Source organism: Bubalus kerabau, chromosome 4 (assembly GCF_029407905.1).
Source record: "Bubalus kerabau isolate K-KA32 ecotype Philippines breed swamp buffalo chromosome 4, PCC_UOA_SB_1v2, whole genome shotgun sequence".
Classification (NCBI taxonomy): Eukaryota; Metazoa; Chordata; class Mammalia; order Artiodactyla; family Bovidae; genus Bubalus; species Bubalus kerabau.
The window spans coordinates 131772936-131792794 of NC_073627.1; the positions used below are offsets into that span (position 1 = coordinate 131772936).

At 44.8% G+C, this 19859-nt stretch overlaps 1 protein-coding gene across 6 annotated transcripts in view; it reads left to right on the forward strand.

Moving 5' to 3' along the window:
• INVS (inversin) overlaps positions 1 to 19859 on the forward strand; it is a 131252-nt gene that overhangs the window by 109744 nt on the left and 1649 nt on the right. For 5 of the 6 annotated variants that reach the window (XM_055578640.1, XM_055578639.1, XM_055578641.1 and 2 more), the window contains 3 exons: positions 8224 to 8941; positions 16290 to 16519; positions 17229 to 17300. In XM_055578640.1, coding sequence (XP_055434615.1) covers positions 8224 to 8941; positions 16290 to 16519; positions 17229 to 17300 — 1020 coding nt within the window. The remainder of the gene's footprint in view (positions 1 to 8223; positions 8942 to 16289; positions 16520 to 17228; positions 17301 to 19859) is intronic. The other variant, XM_055578643.1, reaches the window with a different exon arrangement.

The window sequence follows — 19859 nt, forward strand, 5'->3', positions numbered from 1 at the left end:
TGCAAAATCACATTTGAAAGGTGAATGGATCCTCAGATGGGAAGAATCCTTGGCCATTAAACTGTCTATCAGAAGGACCAATGTGTCTCTTACTTCTGTATCCCAGCAGGGTATTGGGCACATAAGAGATATAATAAGCATTTGTTGAATATATATTTGTATGGTACTGGCTAAGTGCTTGAGATTCAGTGGGTATGACTGGTGGGAGTATCAGTGGCCCTTACATTTGGAACATGCACGGTGGCTAAGGCAGCAAACTCTGTTTGCTTACCTCTTTCCTTACCCCAGCTATGTATATTCAGTTGTTTACTATGTCATCATTTAGATATCCCCAGGGTATCTCAAACTCAACCTGTCCGAGATAGAATTGATTATGATTTCATGTAAACCTGTTCCTGATCTTGGTTAATGACATATTCATCCATCTGTATGTCCATCCCAGGAGTAAAAGCTGATCATTTTCTTCTTTTACTTTACCACTCAAAATCCAGTCTGCCACCAGGTCTTGTCACCTTTACTTCCTAAATATCTTCCAGATCCATTCTCCATATCTCATCTAGGACCACCACATGGTCTACCTAACATTTGTTTACCTTCATCTCTGTCTTGGACTATTGCAGTAACTTCCCAGCTGGTCTTACTTATCTACTTGATTCCTCTAATCCATTTTCTTCTCAATATATGATCATATCAGTGCCTTCAAACGTGAAATCTCATCAAAGCCTTGTAATCAACACTTCTCCACGGAACCTGGTTCCTTTTGTTGGAGATGGTAATAGAAACCAAGATCTGAGTGCTAGGTGTATACCACTGTTGGACTGTCATTGCTCCTAAGCCCTTTCAACAGAGAGAGCTGAGAAATTTTTATATTTATTTGGCATCTATTTGTGTATATCACACACACACTGTTTTCATATCAGTACCTCCAATTGCATTTGACACCATAGATTTTATTCTAGCTTTTATCTTTTTTATTTGAAATTTTTTTCTCCCAACTGACAGATCTGGCTTCAGTTATCTGTGATATATATGCTTATTTGTTCAATCCCATTATACACCTAAAGTAGTTTTAGAATTGCCATCCCATACCCCTTTGAGAAATAAATTTACTAACTAGAGCGCAGTATTTTCACACATTCCTTAGTCTTACAGTACTCAGCCATAATATGATTTTACAAAGTTATTTTGGTAAGTTCCCTTCTCCACGTTTTAGTGTGGTTACCTCATCTATTTGTAATAGTGTTAGGTTTATTTGTTATTATTTTTATTCCATCTTGGGTTCTTTCCCACATCCTAGCTGATTCTAATTGCTGGATTTTTTTGGTAGTGGGGTACTTTTTATTTAAACAGAAAATGACATTTTCTCATAATTATAAAATTAGTTAATGTATTTTACCAAAAAATTTAAATCAGAGAAAAGAACAAAGAAGAAAAAATAAAAATCCTAAAAATAAAAATCTTTTAAAAAAATCTTAAAAGTAAACAATTATACAGTAAAAGTAAAAAATTATCTAATTTTTCTTAAAATCAGGAAATTGTGGACATCCTGTTTTGAGATATTCTTACATCATTTCTTTGTTTTCAATAAAAGTGTTAATAGCTGCTTATTATTATATCAGATTATGAATACAGCATGGTTTGTTTAATCATGCCTGTGTTGCAGACTATGTAAACCAAACAGCTTTTCATATAAAGTTTTGTGTTTATCTCTAATATTTATAGTTCTTTAAACTTGCTGCCAAACTTCTTACCAAGAAGGTTGAGGAAGTTTGTTCCACCCTTTCAAAAGCAAAAACCAAAAAACTCTCTCTAAACACTTAGGCAAATAATGGATTTACTAAATCCTAGTTAGTAAGATGAAATTTTGTCATATTTTTATTGGCTTTGTATATTTATTTTCTGGATTATTCACTAACATCCTTTGTCAATTTTTATATTGGTTTTTCATTTTCTTAATAGTTCTAAAATCTTTTTATATAATAAGGAAAGTAACCTTTCTCTCTCATATATAATAAACTTTTTTGGACACCCTATAATTCTGTTTCATTTTTTCTTCTGAGATTTTCTCTTTGTGGTTTTATGCCAAGAAAACATTTTTCTCACTTTAAAATAAACACATGTATTTTCTAATTTTTAATGTCTCCTATTTAATTTGTTGTATAGTGAGTTTGTAATAGAATGGTTTCTTTTTAGAGAAAAAGTGGTCATGCTAGCCATAAACAGGAGAAGGCAATGGCACCCCACTCCAGTACTTTTGCCTGGAAAATCCCATGGATGGAGGAGCCTGGTGGGCTACAGTCCATGGGGTCGTGAAGAGTCAGACACGACTGAGCGAATTCACTTTCACTTTTCACTTTCATGCATTGGAGAAGGAAATGGCAACCCACTCCAGTGTTCTTGCCTGGAGAATCCCAGGGACGGGGGAGCCTGGTGGGCTGCCGTCTATGGGGTTGCACAGAGTCGGCCACGACTGAAGCGACTTAGCAGCAGCAGCCATAAACATTGAGCTGTCTGGAGCTACTGGGCTGGCAGTAGGCTTGCATAGTGTTGCTCTCTGGGGTCATGCCCAGGGTCTGTGAGCACCTCATCTAATTCAAAATGCCATCTTTATTTTTGTAAATGGGAATATTTTTAGCTTTCTGTTCTTTCTCACTGATCTGTTTCTACTAATACCCAAATCACATTATTTTTATCATTATTAGTTATTAGTGTGTAATAATATCTATTAATAATCATCTCTTCATTATTTGTCTCTTTATGATAGGATTTGCTTTATAAAAAAGATTTTGAAGTTGTTCCTATCTATTTTTGGCTGTGCTGGGTCTCCACTGCTGTGTGGGCTTTTCTCTAGTTGCGGCAAGTGGGGCGACTCTCTAGTTGCGGTGTGTGGCCTTCTCACTGCAGTGAGAGATGCACTGCAGTAGGCCGTTGCAGTGGCTTCTCTTGCTGTGGAGCACAGCTCCAGGGAGTGCAGGCTTCAGTAGTTGCAGCCCTCGAGCTCAGTAGTTGTGGCTTCCAGGCTTTAGAGTACTGGCTCAATAGCTGTAGCACAAGGGCTTAGTTGCCCTGCAGCATGTGGGATCTTCCCAGATCAGGGATTGAATTCTATGTCTCTTGTATTGGCAGGCAAATTCTTTACCACTGAGCCACCAGGGAAGCCCTAGAGTTTGCTTTTTAGAGCAGTTTTAAGTTCACAGCAAAATAGAGCAGGAAGTACAGAGAGCTCCCATATACTCCTAGTCACAAATCCACATACTCCTCCATCATCAAAACCCTACACCAGAATAGCATATTTGTTAATAATTGATGAACCGACACTGACACATCTACTTCTGCTTCATTGACTACACTAAAGCCTTTGACTGTGTGGATCACAACAATCTGTGGAACATTCTTAAAGAGATGGGAATACCAGATCACCTTACCTGCCTGCAGGTCAAGAAGCAAGAGTTAGAACCAGACATGGAACAACAGACTGGTTCCAAATAGGGAAAGGAGTACGTCAAGGTTGTATATTGTCCCCTGCTTATTTAACTTATATGCAGAGTACATCATGAGAAACGCTGGGCTGGATGAAGCACAAGCTGGAATCAAGATTGCCGGGGGAAATATCAATAACCACAGATATGCAGATGAAACCACTCTTATGGCAGAAATCAAAGAGTAACCAAAGAGCCTCTTGATGAAAGTGAAAGAGGAGAATGAAAACGCTGGCTTAAAACTCAACATTCAAAAAACGAAGATCATGGCAACTGACCCCATGACTTCATGGCAAATAGATGGGGAAACAATGGAAATAGTGACAGACTATTTTCTTGGGCTCCAAAATCACTGCAGATGGTGACTGCAGCCATGAAATTAAAAGATGCTTGCTCTTTGGAAGAAAAGCTCTGAAAAGCCTAGACAGCATATTAAAAAGCAGGGACATCACTTTGCTGACAAAGGTCCATCTATCTAGTCAAAGCAATGGTTTTTCCAGTAGTCATGTATGGATGAGAGAGTTGGACCATAAAGAAAGTTTGGCACTAGGGAATTGATGCTTTTGAACTGTGTTGTTGGAAAAGACTCTTTAGAGTCCCTTGGACTGCAAGGAGATCAAACCAGTCAATCCTAAAGGAAATCAGTCCTGGATATTCATTGGAAGGACTGATGCTGAAGCTGAAGCTCCAGTACTTTGGCCACATAATGTGAAGAGCTGACTCATTGGAAAAGACCCTGATACTGGGAAAGATTGAAGGCAGAAGGAGAAGGGGACGACAGAGGATGAGATGGTTGGATAGCATCACCAACTTGATGGACATGAGTCTGAGCAAGCTCTGGGAGTTGGTGAAGGATAGGGAAGCCTGGAGTGCTGCAGTCCATGGGGTCACAAAGAGACACGATGAGCAACTCAACTGAACTGACACTGACATATCATTATCACCCAAGTCCAGTTTACAACAGCATTCACGCCTGGTGTTACACATTCTGTATAACTTGTATCATACAGAATAGTTTTACTGCTTTTATCAGGGGTCTCCAGAGAAACAGAACCAATAAGATAGACAAATAGACAGACAGACAGATAGATAGGCAGGCAAGCAGGCAGACATTAAAGGAGATTTGGTATAGACTGCTTGTTTGATTATGGAGGCTGAGAAGACCCATAGTCTGGCATCTGGAAGCTGGAGACCCAGGAAAGCTGGCAGTGTGACTCAGTGAGTCTGAAAGCTTAAAAACAAGGAAACAGATGCTCTGAGTCTGAGTCCAAAGTTTTGGAAATCGAGGGGCTGATGGTTTAAGTTGTCATACTCAGTTGTGTCTGACTCTTTGTGACCCCATGGACTGTCACCCGCCAGGCTCCTCTATCCCTGGAATTTTCCAGGCAAGAATACTGGAGTGGGTTGCCATTTCCTACTCTAGAGGACCTTCCTGACCCAGGGATTGAACCTGTGTCTCTCCTGCATCAGTAAGTGGATTCTTTACCACTGAGCCACCCAGGAATCTTGGTCCAAGTCCTGGTCCAAGTCCAAAAGCTTGATAAACAGGAACACCTATGCCCAAGGGCAGGAGAAAATGGATGTCCCAGCTCTAGCAAAAAAGGAAAATCACCTTTCCTCCACCATTTTTTTTCTGTTTAAGCCCTAAATAGATTGGACTATGCCGACCTGCCTTGGTGAGGGTGGTCTTCTTTACTCAGGTCACCAATTGAAAAGCTGATCTCTTCCAGAGACACCCTCACAGACACACCCAGAAATAGTGTTTTACCAACTCTCCGGGCATCTCTTACACCAGTCAAGTTGACATTACATTAACTATCATACTGCCCTAAAAATCCACTGTCTTTCCTGAACCCCTGGTAACCACTGAGCCTTTTAGTGTCTCCAGAATTTTCCCTTTTTCCAGAATGTCATATAGTTGGAATCATACAGTATATGGCCTTTTCATGGTGACTTCTTTCACTTATTAATATGTATTAGTACTATTCATGCAAGGATAGTAATATTTCACTTCATAATATTTTGTGTGGCTGGGTAGCTCATTTCTTTTTGGTACACGTTCATTTTTTAAAAACTCATTTCCTTTTAGTTCACTCCTTTTTATTGCTGAATAATATTCCATTGTCTGGATATAGCACAATTTATTTATATGTTCACCTACTGAAGGACATCTTGGCTGCCTCAAGTTTGGGCAGTTATGAATAAAGCTGCTATAAACACCCATGTACAGGATGTTGGGTAGACATAAGGTTTTAATTCATCTGGGAAGATACCAAAGAGCAGGATTGCTGGATTGTATGATAAGAATATGTTCTGTTTCTTAAGAAACTGCCAAACAGTCTTCCAAAGCAGCTGTACCATTTTGCATCCCACCAGCAATGAAGGAGGGTTCCTGTTGCTTCTCACCCTCACCAGCATTTGATGTTAGTATTTTTGATTTTTACCATGTGTAGTGGTATCTCATTGTTATTTTGATTCACTGTGGTGTTTTTTTTTAAATTTTGTTTTGGTACATGTGAAACATTATAATGAGTCTGAGAGAGCGGTACAGGAAGTTTCACTCAGGAAAGCGTCTCTCCCGCCTCATCCTGCTGCTGTTTCCATTTCCCTCATCTCTCTATCACTTCCCCACTCCATCGGATCTAGTCTCTTCAGTTTCCAGATTATCCTTCTATATTTGTTTTGTACAAATGAGCAGATGCAAGTCTATTTTCTTATATACCCTTCCTTCATACCTGAAGAATATACATATTCTTCCACATGTAAGAATAGTTATTTTAAAGTCCGTTTCTGAAAACACGTCTGGATGACCTGTGTGTCTGTTTTATTGTCTGTTCTCTCTCCTTCTCTTCTTCTCTCAATTTTCTCTTGTATCATCTCCCTGTATATTTTTCACTAAGTACTGGACCATTGAGTATAAAAAATTAGAGAAATGACTTAAAGCCTAGCATGGTATGATTAATAATTCCTCCAGGGTGGATTTACGTTGACTTCTGCCAGGCATTCAGGAGAAAGAGCAATCCAAGGTCACCATACTGCAGTCCCAGAACTGAGATGATGCAGAGTGGGGCTTTCAGTGCTGGCAAGGGCCAGTCCACTGCCAGTTCACCTTTTCTCCCTGGAACAGCCATCGAGGAGTCCAATCCAGTGCTCCTTGGCTGAATCTGGACTCCAAGTTTTGTCCTCCAAACCTCAAGGAGCTTATTTCCTTAGGGATATGTAGCCCCAAATGCCTTATTCATCTCCTGGTCACCTGATTTTCTTGGATCTTGGCCTTGTTAGGTCTTCAGTGCCTCAGACAGGTACATGCATGCTAAGTCACTTCAGTTGTATCTGACTCTTTGCAACCACATGGACTGTAGCCCACCAGGCTCCTCTGTCCATGGGATTCTCCAGGCAAGAATACTGGACTGGGTTGCCATTTCCTTTTCCAGGAGATCTTCCCAACCCAGGGATCGAACTGATGTCTCTTATGTCTCTTGCATTGGCAGGCAGGTTCTTTACCACTAGCGCCACCTGTCAAACAGGTGGTTGTAATATTTTAGCTTTTTAGATTATTGAGTATGCGTTAATTCTGCCATTATAGAAGCAGAAGTTCAAGACTAACATTTTCACTTTAGATAATATTTAGTTATTTAAAATTTTTTTCTCGAATTTTGTACTTCTTTTGTGTGTTTAATGAGTGCGTTTTGTGCACATGTATGTGCATGTACACATTGTTCTATTAGTTGACATTTTTTGTTGATCTAATCTTGTTATTTTTCTCTGTTAACTATCCCTCATAGTAGGCTGTTTCCTTGTGTATTTTGTAATTTTGGATTGCAAAGTTATTTTTAGGAGGTCCCCTCTGTGCGGCCTGTGTTTGCTTCTATGAGGCCCCCTGCAATACCACCATCCTGAGACTAATTTTTATATTAATTTTTCCTCTGGGTTGAGAATAAATGAATACCAAACCTATGTGAGGCACAGCACTTTGGTTTCAAACTCTCATGGATGACCCTCTACCCTATCTGGAACCTAGGCTGAGACAAATTTCTTTATCATCTTCTAGTGCTGGGAAGCGGAGAAGGCGATGGCACCCCACTCCAATACTCTTGCCTGGAAAATCCCAGGGACAGTGGAGCCTGGTGGGCTGCCGTCTATGGGGTCGCACAGAGTCAGACACGACTGAAGTGACTCAGCAGCGGCAGCAGCAGTGCTGGGAAGATATTTTTATCTGGATTATCATTTCCCAAGAGTTTACTGCCTCAAGAGTCCTGACTTCGTGCAGTGTCCTGTTTCCAGTTAACTTTCTGCCTGCAAGGCTTGTCTTCTGTTCTTATCTGGATGTTAAAACAATCCGTTATTTAATAAGACCAGCCATTGCCCACTTCGCCACTACCACCTGCCTGCCAGTCGCTGGATCAGCTCACAAGCTTATTACTAGAGTTCTCGGTTTTCTCTTTGTTTCTGGCCCCCAGGGATTTCTTTTATTTTTCTTGAAGGCACTATGGTGCTTTTAAAATAACGTTTATTATATTTTAGTCAGTATTTCTCGGTTTCTGTAGGGGAAGGCTTTCAGGTTGTCTAACCTACCATTACTAGAAAAAGAAGTTAAACAATTTTTCCTAATCATACTACCACTATCATGGTGACACGAAAGGAAAAGTCTGAATATTTTTTTGGTGAACAAGTGGGCAGAACTGCCTTGCCCTCCAAGTTTTGGACAATAATGGTTCCTCCCCTTCTTCCTTGTCTCCCCAAGAAACAGCCAGAGAACATTCTAAAGGCCGATCTGCCTGTGTCCACTTCAGCCCCAGCGAAGGCAGTGATGCGAACAGGCGTGCGGGAGTCTCCCCTGCCGAGAAGCCCAGAGGTGAGACAGCTGGTGAGCAGCACTGTGACAAGGGGAAAGGCTCCTCCAAGCAGCCCTCCCATGTCAAGGGGGCCGGGCCCGATGCGGAAGGCGAGGACCCCAGCTGGGCAGCCACAAGTCTTCCACAGCAGGACAGCCACTGGAAGGCCAGCCGGCGGCAGGACGCAGCACCCAAGGCCATGCGTGCCTCCCCGAAGAGGCGCAGCCAGGAGCTCAGAGGAGGGAGGCGCTCCCCGGCCGGGTCCAGCCGGCCTGGCAGTGCCAAGGGGGAAGTGGTCCACGCTGGGCAGAGTCCTCTCCACCACCGGACGCCAAGGAACACAGTGACACAGGACAAGCTCACAGGAGGGACCTCCTCAGATTTGCCACCAAGCACAGAGGTGTTGAGATCAGGAGTCAGGAAGCTGGGGACTTTGGCCCGGTCTGAAGACACTCGGCTACCCAAGGAGACTGATCCGGCTCCTGGTCCCCTCCCTGGGCAGACTGTGAACATTGACCTTCTTCCCGTAGAGCTGCGGCTGCAGATCATCCAGAGAGAAAGAAGCAGGAAGGAGCTGTTCCGCAGAAAGAACAAGGCAGCGGCGATCATCCAGCGGGCCTGGAGGAGGTATGAAGGCAGGGCGCCACCACAGCTCTGGCTCTGTGGCTGTCCTCCACCTGACGCGACACTCCCTCCCTCTGCTCTGGGACACTTTCTTTATATGCAGTTTTATTTATTTATGGCTTCTTTGGGTCTTCATAGCTGCATGGGCTTTTTTCTGGTTGAGGTGAGCGGAGGCTACTCTTTAGTTGTGGTGGGCAGGCTTCTCACTGCGGTGGCTTCTCTTGTTGCAGAGCATGTGCTCTAGAGCACAGACTCAGCAGTGGTGGCACACAGGCCCAGCTGCTCCGAGGCGTGTGGGATCTTCCCAGACCAGGGGCTGAACCTGTGTCTCCTGCATTGGCAGGTGGATTTTTTTACCATGGAGCCACCAGGAAAGCCCTCTGTGATACTTCCTAGTGAATTGCATGTGCTGGCCTGACAAGGCCAGTTTTACTGAGCCTACCTATGAGATTCCCACATGTTTAGATCTTAATAATTTATATTAAGCTATTTGGAAGGTGTTTTTACCCAGAATGATAGGAAAGGACCCAAGATAGTGGGTAGTGGGTATAGTGGGTAAATGAAAAACCAGGAAGCCTGAGTTTCAGGTGAAGCTCTAACACGTTATCCGACCTTGAGCAGTGGCCTCCCTGACCCTCAGTTTCCTCCTCTGTAAAATGGTGTTTAACAATTGCTGCAACCTGTCCTGCTTTTGTGACAGGTTGCTGGAATGAGATAACGTGTGCTTTATAAGTTCTAAAGAATTGCACATGCAAGATGATTTTCCCTCTTTACTACTCAGGCATTAGATACAGTGCATCGAGTGACTGAAAGTCATCATAGAAACCTGTGTGAGCTCAGAAAGTGGAGTGCGCGCTGGGAGTAGTGGAGGGGCTTCCTGAAGTACTGAGATGAATACACCCGGGTGTAAGTGTGGGAAGACTGCGGAAGTCCTTTGCTTCAGGTTTTCACATCTCTCATAATCCCTTTCACACCGCAGGCCCTCCCTAGGCCCCAGTCCAGATTAGGCCTTCCAGTGATGACCACACCCGGGGCGGGGCCGGAACCGTCATGGGCAGGTGGGAGCCATGCAGTCTCCGTCTCGGTAGAGAGGAAGCTTGTTGGGGGAACAAAGCAAGCAGATCAGTGCGAGCACAGGTGTGCCATGTATCAATGCCCCTGTTGGGAGATGAAAGTGCCAGAGACCCTAATGCTGGCAGAGGGAGAGCTGAGTGTCTCGGGAGGTCCAGGGAGAAGCCTCAGGGATCTTCGTGCTGAAGCCTCCTCACCCAGAGCCCAGCGAGCTGCCCAGACCTGCACGGTCACCACTGTAGGGCATCTTGCTGTCTGCTTAGGCTCCTGCTTACAGTCACCTCAGGCCTGATCTCCTCAGTCTCCCAACCATGCCACAGGCTGACATGACAGGGATTTGTATCCCTGTTTTTCAGACAAGCAGACGTTCTCAAGAAACAAGGCTGGTGCTAATGATCAGATCCAGCACTCGAAGTTCCATCTGACTTAAGTCCAGGTATCTTTCCCTTAGGTTCTCTGTGAAGGTAGTGTGTGCCGTGGTCAAAATAATGGAGGCACAGGCCAACCTCACGCTGTTCACCTCAGAACAGGCTGGAGAACAGGCTGTCTGGATGGTCTCACTGCATCAACATGTTTTTATAATGTTGTGGGGTTTGTTGTTATCACTGTTACTAATACCAGCAGTTGCATTCATCTGGCACTCCCGCCAGACACTGCTATAAGTAGTTGTACATGTATTAACTCGGGTAATCCTCACAGTAACCCTGTGAGGGATACCGGGGACACTCATCTTCCCCCGTTCCACGGTGGAGGAGACAAGCACAGAGAGGTTCACCAGCCAGCCCCGCTTACAGGGCTGGGATGTGCCAGTACTGGCCTCCCACTCAGACCGGTGACCTCTGAAGCCACAGATAGGAAGGGTGCTCGCTCCCCCATCTTTGGTGTTCTGCCAGGACGTACACTGGCTACCATCCCAGAGGAACTTATTGTTGAGTATCTCAGCTGAAACCTGGGATCCAAACAAGCCTGTGAGGCTTGCCACATCGGGCCCCACAGCTGCTCCCCAGCTGCAGGGCCTCCCTGTCAGGCTGGCCTCTGGCTCCTTTGAAGAGTTAGCAGCTGACAGGTCCTGTCAACCAGTGTCCGCAGCAGCAAATGAGCCTTCAGGCATTCTCCTGAGGAACAGGGGACTCCCAGTCTGTGCGCCCACCTGGGGAGGCAGGCACACAGGCCCCTCTGGTTGCACCCTATGCATTCCTGAGTCCTGGGACATCAGCTCCCACAGGGCTTCTGGGAAGCTGCACACTGTGGCAAGTCCCGTGCCAAGCGACAGTTAAAACCCCTTCATTGCTTCTGCTACAGCCACGTCTGTCTTCTGTTTGAAGCCCAGGAGCCCTCAGTGCCATCCAGGACGACACAGGGTGTCCGAGGTGTCCTCAGGGGCCCTGAGGGCAGGGGTGGGGAGCAGGGCTTAGCACATGAGCTCCCATAAACTCAGGTCACCGTCCTAGGACATACGCCCAGGGAAGCAGGCGGGCCAGCTGAAAACACACCGGACGGGGTGAGCAGATTGAACCTGGGACCCAGAGATAATGAAACTTCGTCCTAGAATGGGAGTTTTATTACCAGTCAAGGCTTGACTAGTTTAAAGGTTGAAACTGGATACTGGACAAGCTGGGCTGGGAACTTGCTGTGGTGACGAGTTGCTGTGTAAGGCACTTCCCATCAGCTCCTCTCCAGCATGTTTTGAAGTAAATAAGCAAGGAGCAGCTGGATCACAAGAGCCCTGCACCCAGGCTGAAAGGGACCATTGGGTGTGTTTGGATTCTCAGCAAACCAGGAGTGCACATTCTCCTTGAGAACATGAGACCATTGGACAGACTCAGTCTCCACACCAGAGTCAATGCAGCCAACCCCTCGGTTCCCAGGCTCCGCTCGCAGAGCAGGGGATATGGAAGAATTGAACTGGGGAGCCGTGTTGTCCCATAACGCTTACTTCTCTCTATAACTGGCTTTTTGAAAACATGGTACATTCTAGTAAAGGGGTGCTGTGGTTTGTCATGCTCTGGGGAAAGAGAGGAAGAACTGCTGTAGTTGTACTGAGATCAGCCTTTAGGACAGGAGGGAAGGGCTGCACCAAGCACTGCACAGAGCTTCGAGCACTTGGGAAGAAGGTTCTGTCCCATCTGGTGTATTTTAAGACCGGGCATGCAGCTCCCTGTGGGCGCACCAGGAGGAGTTAATCAGCTGTGGTTAAAGAACCCTGGTGCAGCTTCCCTGGGAGGCTGCACAACAGCCAAGGGCTCAATAAGAGCTTCGGAAGTGCACATGGGATAAACACTGGAAGGAAAACACCAGAGGTAAATATGGCCATCACCCTGGTGCCCCTCCTCTCCCCCACCCAGGCTCCACCCTCCAGCAGAACGGTCTTAGTAAGACTCAGCTCTTAACCTTTGCCACTGTTCTTAGAAATCTCTGAGCATCCCCACCAAGAACCGAGTAGAGACCAAGTCATTAGCGGTGTTTGGCTGCTGGACTAGACAAGCACTGATTTGAATGTTGGCTTCTCCTGGCTCTGATAGCCTTTTCCCTCCAATTTTTATTGTGATATAATTGAGATGTGGCACTGCGTAAGTTTAACGTGTACAGCATAAGACTTGGTTTACATATGTTATAAAACCATTACCACATAAGTTTAGTGAGCACCATCTCACATAGGTAAAAGGTTTTTTCCCTTGTGATGAGAACTCTTAGGATTTACTCTTTTAAAACTTTCACATATGTCATAAAAGAAGTGTTAACTATAGTCATCGCATGGTACATTGTATCCCCAGTACTTATTTGTCTTCTAACTGGAAGTTTGTACCTTTTGATCATGTTCATCCAACTCCTCTCCCCCAATCTCTGATGACCACACATCTGATTTCTCTTTGGATTTGTTTTTGAAGATTGTACATGTAAGTGAAATAATACAGTATTTATCTTTATCTGAAATAAGGTCTTTAGGGTTTGTCTGTGTTGCTGCAAATGGCAGCATTTCTTTTTATTTTATGACAGAATAATATTCTATTGTGTATATATATAATACATATATATATTGGAAGAAACACTATGACCAACCTAGGCAGCATATTAAAAAGCAGAGACATTACCAACAAAGGTCCATTTAGTCAAAGCTATGGTTTTTCCAGTAGTCATGTATGGATGTGAGAGTTGGCCTGTAAAGAAAGCCGAGTGCTGAAGAATTGATGCTTTTGAAATGTGGTTTTGAAAAGACTCTTGAGAGTCCCTTGGACTGCAAGGAGATCCAACCAGTTAATCCTAAAGAAAATCAGTCCTGAATATTCATTGGAAGGACTGATGCTGAAGCTGAAACTCCAATACTTTGGCCACCTGATGTGAAGAACTGACTCACTGGAAAAGAGCCTGATGCTGGGAAAGATTGAAGGTGGGAGAAGGGGATGACAGAGGATGAGATGGCTGGATGGCATCACTGATGCGATGGATGTGTTTGAGTAGGCTCTGGGAGTTGGTGATGGACAGGGAGGGAAGCGTGGCATGCTGCAGTCCATGGGGTCCTAGAGTCGGACACGAGTGAGTGACTGAACTGATAATACATATATAATGTACAGTATTCTATTTGTGTATATATAAAACTTCTTCATTCATTCATCCATCAGTGGACACTTACGTTGTTTCCATGTCCTAGCTATTGTAAAATGCTGCTGCTGTGGATATAGGGATCTCTTCAATGTACTGCTTTCATCTCCTTCAGTTATATACTCAGAAGTGGGAATGCTGGATCATATGGTAGTTCTGTTTTAAATTTTCTACATTTAGAATAATTATTGGTACATGTGTGCTAAGCTGCTTCAGTCATGCCCAAGTCTGTGTGACCCTATGGACTGTAGCCCTCCAGGCTCCTCTGTCCATGGGATACTGCGGGCAAGAATACTCGAGTGGGTTGCCACGCCCTCCACCAGGGGATCTTCCCACCCCAGGGATCGAACCCACGTCTCTCCCGTCTCCTGTATTGGCAGGCAGGTTCTTTACCACTAGTGCCACCTCAGCCCAATTATTAGTAGGTAAGGATATACTGTTGCCGTTTTGCTGTCTTGTTTTTTTGATCCATTGTTCCATCTTATCCTACTGTCTTTTTTGTGTTTTGATGCCTTCTGGTATCAATCTGCATTGACTTTATCATGTTCCTTGGTGTAATTAGTACAGGTTTTACCCCTGTGATTACCATGAAGCTTATATAAAGTATCTTAAAATATCATTATTTCCTTTGGTATCATATTTACCTGTGGTTTTTCTTTTTTTTGGCGGTGGGGGGAGTTGTATCCTTGGTTCATGTTGGCATCTATGCATTTGAATAAGCAGTCTCCTCTCACAAGTTTGCTTTGGCAGAGACGGTTCTTCAACACTGAGCTCAGTTTGGGTTTCTGGATGTGTCTGCTGATAATGTACTTGGGCAGGTGGGACTTGCTTTCTCTTTTTGGGCAAGGCTGCTGCCTAAGCTCTAAGACTGTGTGGCGGTGGGTGGACAGGACTGCTGCTTTGGTTCCCTGCTCAAGTGAGTCTGTAGGTTGGGCTCTGCAAGTTGCCTGGCTTCTCTGGTCAGGCATACTTAGTCAAGACTGGCAGTAGGCAGAGCTAGGATTTACCTTCCGGCTCTGGTTGGATAGGAGGACGCCCCAGCATGGGCACTGAATTCCCTGGCCAGACACAGCCACTGGTTTTATTCTGTAGAGGGGGAAAGCCACGGGCAGTCCTCTTTTCAAGTGCTACTCTAAGGACTATGGGATAGGTTTCAAGAGTGTACTCTGGTGAGGTCTCCTGGTTGGACGGGCTGAAGGCTGTATTTGGTGGGGCTTGGAATTATTTTCCCTACCCAGGCAGAGTGACGAACTGGTTCCAAAGGTGGCTTCTTCATGATCTTGATTCAAGCTGCCCTGCTTCCCAAGGTCCCTGGCTGAACAATGCTGTTGGCTTTGTGGATGATCGGCTCTGCCTGCTTTGCATTGAGCATTGCTGGGCTACACAGCTTCCAGGTGGTCTGGCCAGCCTTTCTGATCAGGAAGCGACCAGAAACGACACTCAGCCATGGGCTGGGCTATGACTCAGCTCTCCTGCCGGGGCAGGGTCAGACTAGGCTCCAAGGCCAGCAGGGTTTTTTGTACAAGAAGCTGCATCAGGGAAACTTGAATACCAGTGGGCTCCCTGGTCAGACTGTGCTGCCATCTTGTTTCTAGAGTCCAAACAGAGCTACTGGTTTGAACTACTACTTGGACTCTACAGGCAGGCTCTGCCAAGATCCCTATGCTGGTTGTTACAAGCTCCTCATTCCTTCTCTGTCATCACTGGATTCCCAGTAATTAAGTCCCAGAGTCCCTTGCAGTCCCCATGGAGTAAGACTCGAGTTGCTCCCAAGAAGCAACCCATGATGCTGGGGGAGCTGGATGTCCACCCTGGGCTGTTTTCCCACTGGAAGCATAGCAGGCTCAGGGCAGACCTCTCCGTGTGGTGCTGTGCCAGCCTGGGGGAAGGCAATGCTGTCAGCATGGAGCTGCTCAAACGGTTACCCTTCTAAATCTGTCTCGGTCTCTAGAGCAGGGGGTGCTTTAGCCTCATCCCCATGTTCCAGGATTTTCTCACTGCTGTCTTATCCATGAATATTAGCTGCTGTTCTTGTGATGGGGAGCAGTCAAAATGGACTTATGTCACCATCTTGGTGATGTTCCCCTCTATACTCAGCCTTTGTCAGCTTCATAACGTCTACCTCACGGGTTTACTTTCAGACTTAACCACAGGGGAGGTGCCTGGTATACAGGAGGCCCTGACCATAGGCTGGTTCCTTCCACAGTGGGGCCCAGCCTCCAATCCTCCTTGCCTTACCAAATACATAATCCTTTGCACACATCTCACTCCGCTAGTAAAGATTCATGCACAAATGCCCACATCTCTAATCACGTCAATTCTACTACCCAGAATGCCCTTCCCTGCCTAGCAAGCTTTCACTTATCCCTTAAAACCCAGCACAAACACCAGCCATCTAGCTCCTAGCTCTCACCTAGTACTTCTCATACTTCATTTGTTTACACATCGGCCTGTCCCACTTTGGCAAGGACCCATCTAAGTGATACCTAGTTCAGCAAATAACTGATGGACAGGGACAGAACTCCATATACAACATACTGCCACTGAAATTAGGAATGGGAGTTTGAATGAATCTCACAAGAGTTCAGCAACTACTATCCTATAGCTTCTAGGAACTTCAAGCAACATTGGTTTTCTCAGTACTATGACCTTAAATTCTCTGCCTCCTCTGACTCCCCAGCTACCAGCTCAGGAAGCACCTGTCGCACCTCCTGCACTTGAAGCAGCTTGGAGCCAGAGATATGGACAGATGGAACCGAGAGTGCCTGGCTTTGATTCTCCAGGTTTGGAGGAAGGAACTGGAACTGAAACCCCCAAAGACCATGGCAGTAAGCAAGACCACCAAGAGTCCACCCAAGGGCAGCTCAGGCACCAAGCCCACCAGGCACTCAGTGCTCAAACAGATCTACGGTAATTGTCCTTCTCTGTACTTTATGGTAGCACCCCCGAAGTGTGTCACCTCAGATTTTGAAACAGGATTTAATTACATTGGGCAAACCTCCATTTAGGTAGGAACTTTATTAAACAGCCAGGCACCAAGAGAATTCTCATCATATTTATGCCTCCCTTGCAGCAACTCTGGGTTGGAATTGGTTTCATGAAGCATTCTGATCTCAACCAAGAGAGCCTTACTGTCAAGAGATCGTCTGCTGGGCCTCCCAATGGAAGCCTCACCACACAAGCTCTCTAGACTGCTGCCAGGTTTCCCCTTAAATTCTCGTTAGAGGATCCCAGGCCCAGGCCGACCCTGCCTGCCTCATGCTGACCTTCCCTGTGCTTAGATAGCACAGAGCTGCCTGTCTATGGGAACACCCCAGATCCAAGCAGTACAGTACGTGCTTGTTTGGCAAATAAACTGCTGCATACTGAAACCCTTTCAGCTCTGGAGAGTGCCTGACTCACTCCTCAATGGAGAGAACAAAAGTTAAGGCACCTTCACAAACAGATCTGTGGCCTTGGTAGCAGATCTCCAGACCTGGACCTATGTGGTTCTCCACATACCTAATTTATCTTGGTGGACACCTGCAAACTCAAGGCTTTACCTCAATAAAAAATTCAGCACTTGGTCAGGCTACAGCTGTCATTGGTTAAAAAACAGATAATTGTTGGTTGATTTCAGGTTCTCAAGAAGGGAAAGTACGTCAGCCCACAAGATCTTCAAAAGCCCATTCTGTGCTGGGTCTCAACTCAGGTAAGGCAGTCCCTACATGGGCAAAGCAGACAGGGGAGACCATATGAGAAACACTTCCCTTTTCTGTTTCATCCCCAAAGGTGGAGACATTAGAGCAGACTGCCAGGGGGTTCCAATGGCCAGTTGATTTCAGGACTGCATGTTTTTCATCCCCCTTTCATGGAATTATCACCACAATAAACATCTCGTCTTCAGAAGAGACGTTATTTTTATAACCCAAAACTATAACATTACCTCCAGCAGAAATAATAAATGGCACCTCTTTACTGATCACTTTACCATACTTGTTCACATATAGGAGGGGTAAGCACAAATAGTGTTATTCTTCAAAGTAATATCCTGGGAGTTCTTGTTCTGTTTTGGTTTCCCATTAAGGTCCACCATCTCCTCCTCAAAGATGGGAAGAAGTCCTTTTACTACAAATTCTGGCTTTTGGCTTTTAGGGCCATTTCAGGAGGATATTTTAATAGCAGGTCCAGCTCAGGTTCAACTGTCCACACTTTCACTCACACAGGAGCAGTTCAGGGAACTTTCTTTTTAGCCCAAGACAAGAGTGTCTTACTCAGGGCCCCTCCATTCATGCCAGCATTAAATGCAGGTGATAAGTTCAGTGCTGTCAGCAGTTAATGCCAGGTCTAGTGTTTCTCATAGGTGGCTATGGCAACACGCTCCCCCAGTCCCTGATCCAGTCATCCGGCGGGAACAGGGTGCAGCTGGGGAGGTGAACAATGACTGTCAGCATGAACTTTAACATTCATTTAGTTTTTGATGGGGGAAAATCTGGAGATGGGGGGACAGTAATTACTACCAAAGCTTTAATAAGAGTTGGGCAATTCATGTAACATAGGCAAGCTGATCAGGGCAATTAGAAACTCAAAGGAATCAGGCCCATAGTTCTAGGTTTAAAAGAAAGAAAACACACACACACACACCTCTAGTTATCTTGAGTGAACTGAAGAATAGTTTCAAAAACAACTGTTAGATAAAATTACTTTTTAAGACGTAGCATTTTTGGTATTTTGGTATTTTACTCTGCCTCAAGAAAGTCCAAGACAATCAAATCTTTAAAAATGAAGGTGTTTAACAGCATAAGAGGTTTTAAGTTAAATGACTCACAGTTAAAGACAGAAGAAACAAAATAAAGTTAATAGTTTCTTAGAACTATATATGAATTATCAGCGTGTTTATTCTACACTGGCTTGAAAATAGATGAGGACGGAAGAGAATGTTTTCCTGAACCCAAGCTTGGGGACAAAGGTTTTATGAGGCCCACCTACCCACCCACATTAATCATTAACCTGTGAATAAGGCTGATGGGCAGAGCAGCAAGCTAGTTAGCTGCAGCAAGCTAGTTAGCTGCAGCCCATGTTTTATTCAGAATACATGTCTATAAATTTCCATGAAATGGACATGACTTGGACAGACATTTGTTTCTGCAACATGGCATCACATGTTCACATGGCCAACTGAACCAAGGAAGACAAGCCGTTTGTTTTAGTCTTTACCTTGAGTAGAAATTTTTGCTTTGAGGGACTTCCCTGGCAGTCTGCACTTCCATTGCAGGGGGTGTGGGTTCCATTCCACGTCAGGGATCTAAGATTCCACATTCCTTGAGGCACAGCCAAAAAGTTTTTTAAAAGTTTTAATTTTTTTTGCTTTGAAAATTCCATCAAGTTAAGGATGTTTGACTTTTGTTCACTGTTCACTTAGCTTTAGTGCATTGTTGGGCATATTGTAGGTGCTCACATCTGAGTTCAGATTGTGGCTCCTAACCTTCAACTCAAGGAGAGATGTTAGTAGTGCTTTTATCTCTTAAAAGGAATAGAAAGTTAGCTGGATAAACCAAAGAAACAAACTCCTTGGACTGTTTCTTTACATGCATCCAGGAAACAAACAATTGCATTCTCCCCAGTCTTCCCACCCACCTGCAAACCACCCACACCCACAAAGAACAGCAGCATAATAATGGGTCAGAGAAGAGAGAGGGAGAAATGTCCCAAATTTGGGGCCCATCTCATTAAAAACTTCCTCTAAAAAAATCCCATTCCAATGAATGGAATAACCACGGCTTAGTAAAAATGGTACCCCCTGTATGAATGCAGAATATCCCTGCACCTACAGAGGGGTATGCAGATAACAAGACAACTTGATATACAGCAAAGCACCCAGAAAACATGAGTTCCAAAACAGTTCACTTCAGCTTTATTGAATAACAGTTATAAAAACAGAAGAGAACGATTACCTTTGTAACTTTTTAAAAAAACTACTCACCTTTCATGCTTGCTTCTTTGCTTCACATTAAGTTAGGAGCAACAATCAGCAATACAGCCTCCACAGCGGCTCTTTAACTCCTCGGGGCCTCAGCATCCTCATTTGTTAAGTGAGAGGGTTGAGCGCACCACGAGTTTTCCAACTGTAGCATCCTGTCTTAACTGTCGTGTTAAGAGGAGATGCAGAGAAAGCAGCATCATAGTGGTTATTTCAAGCAAACTGAAGACCTACGTTCCAGTCCTAGCTCCTCAGGCACCTGCCCCCACAGTCAAGGTTCTTCCTTAAAAA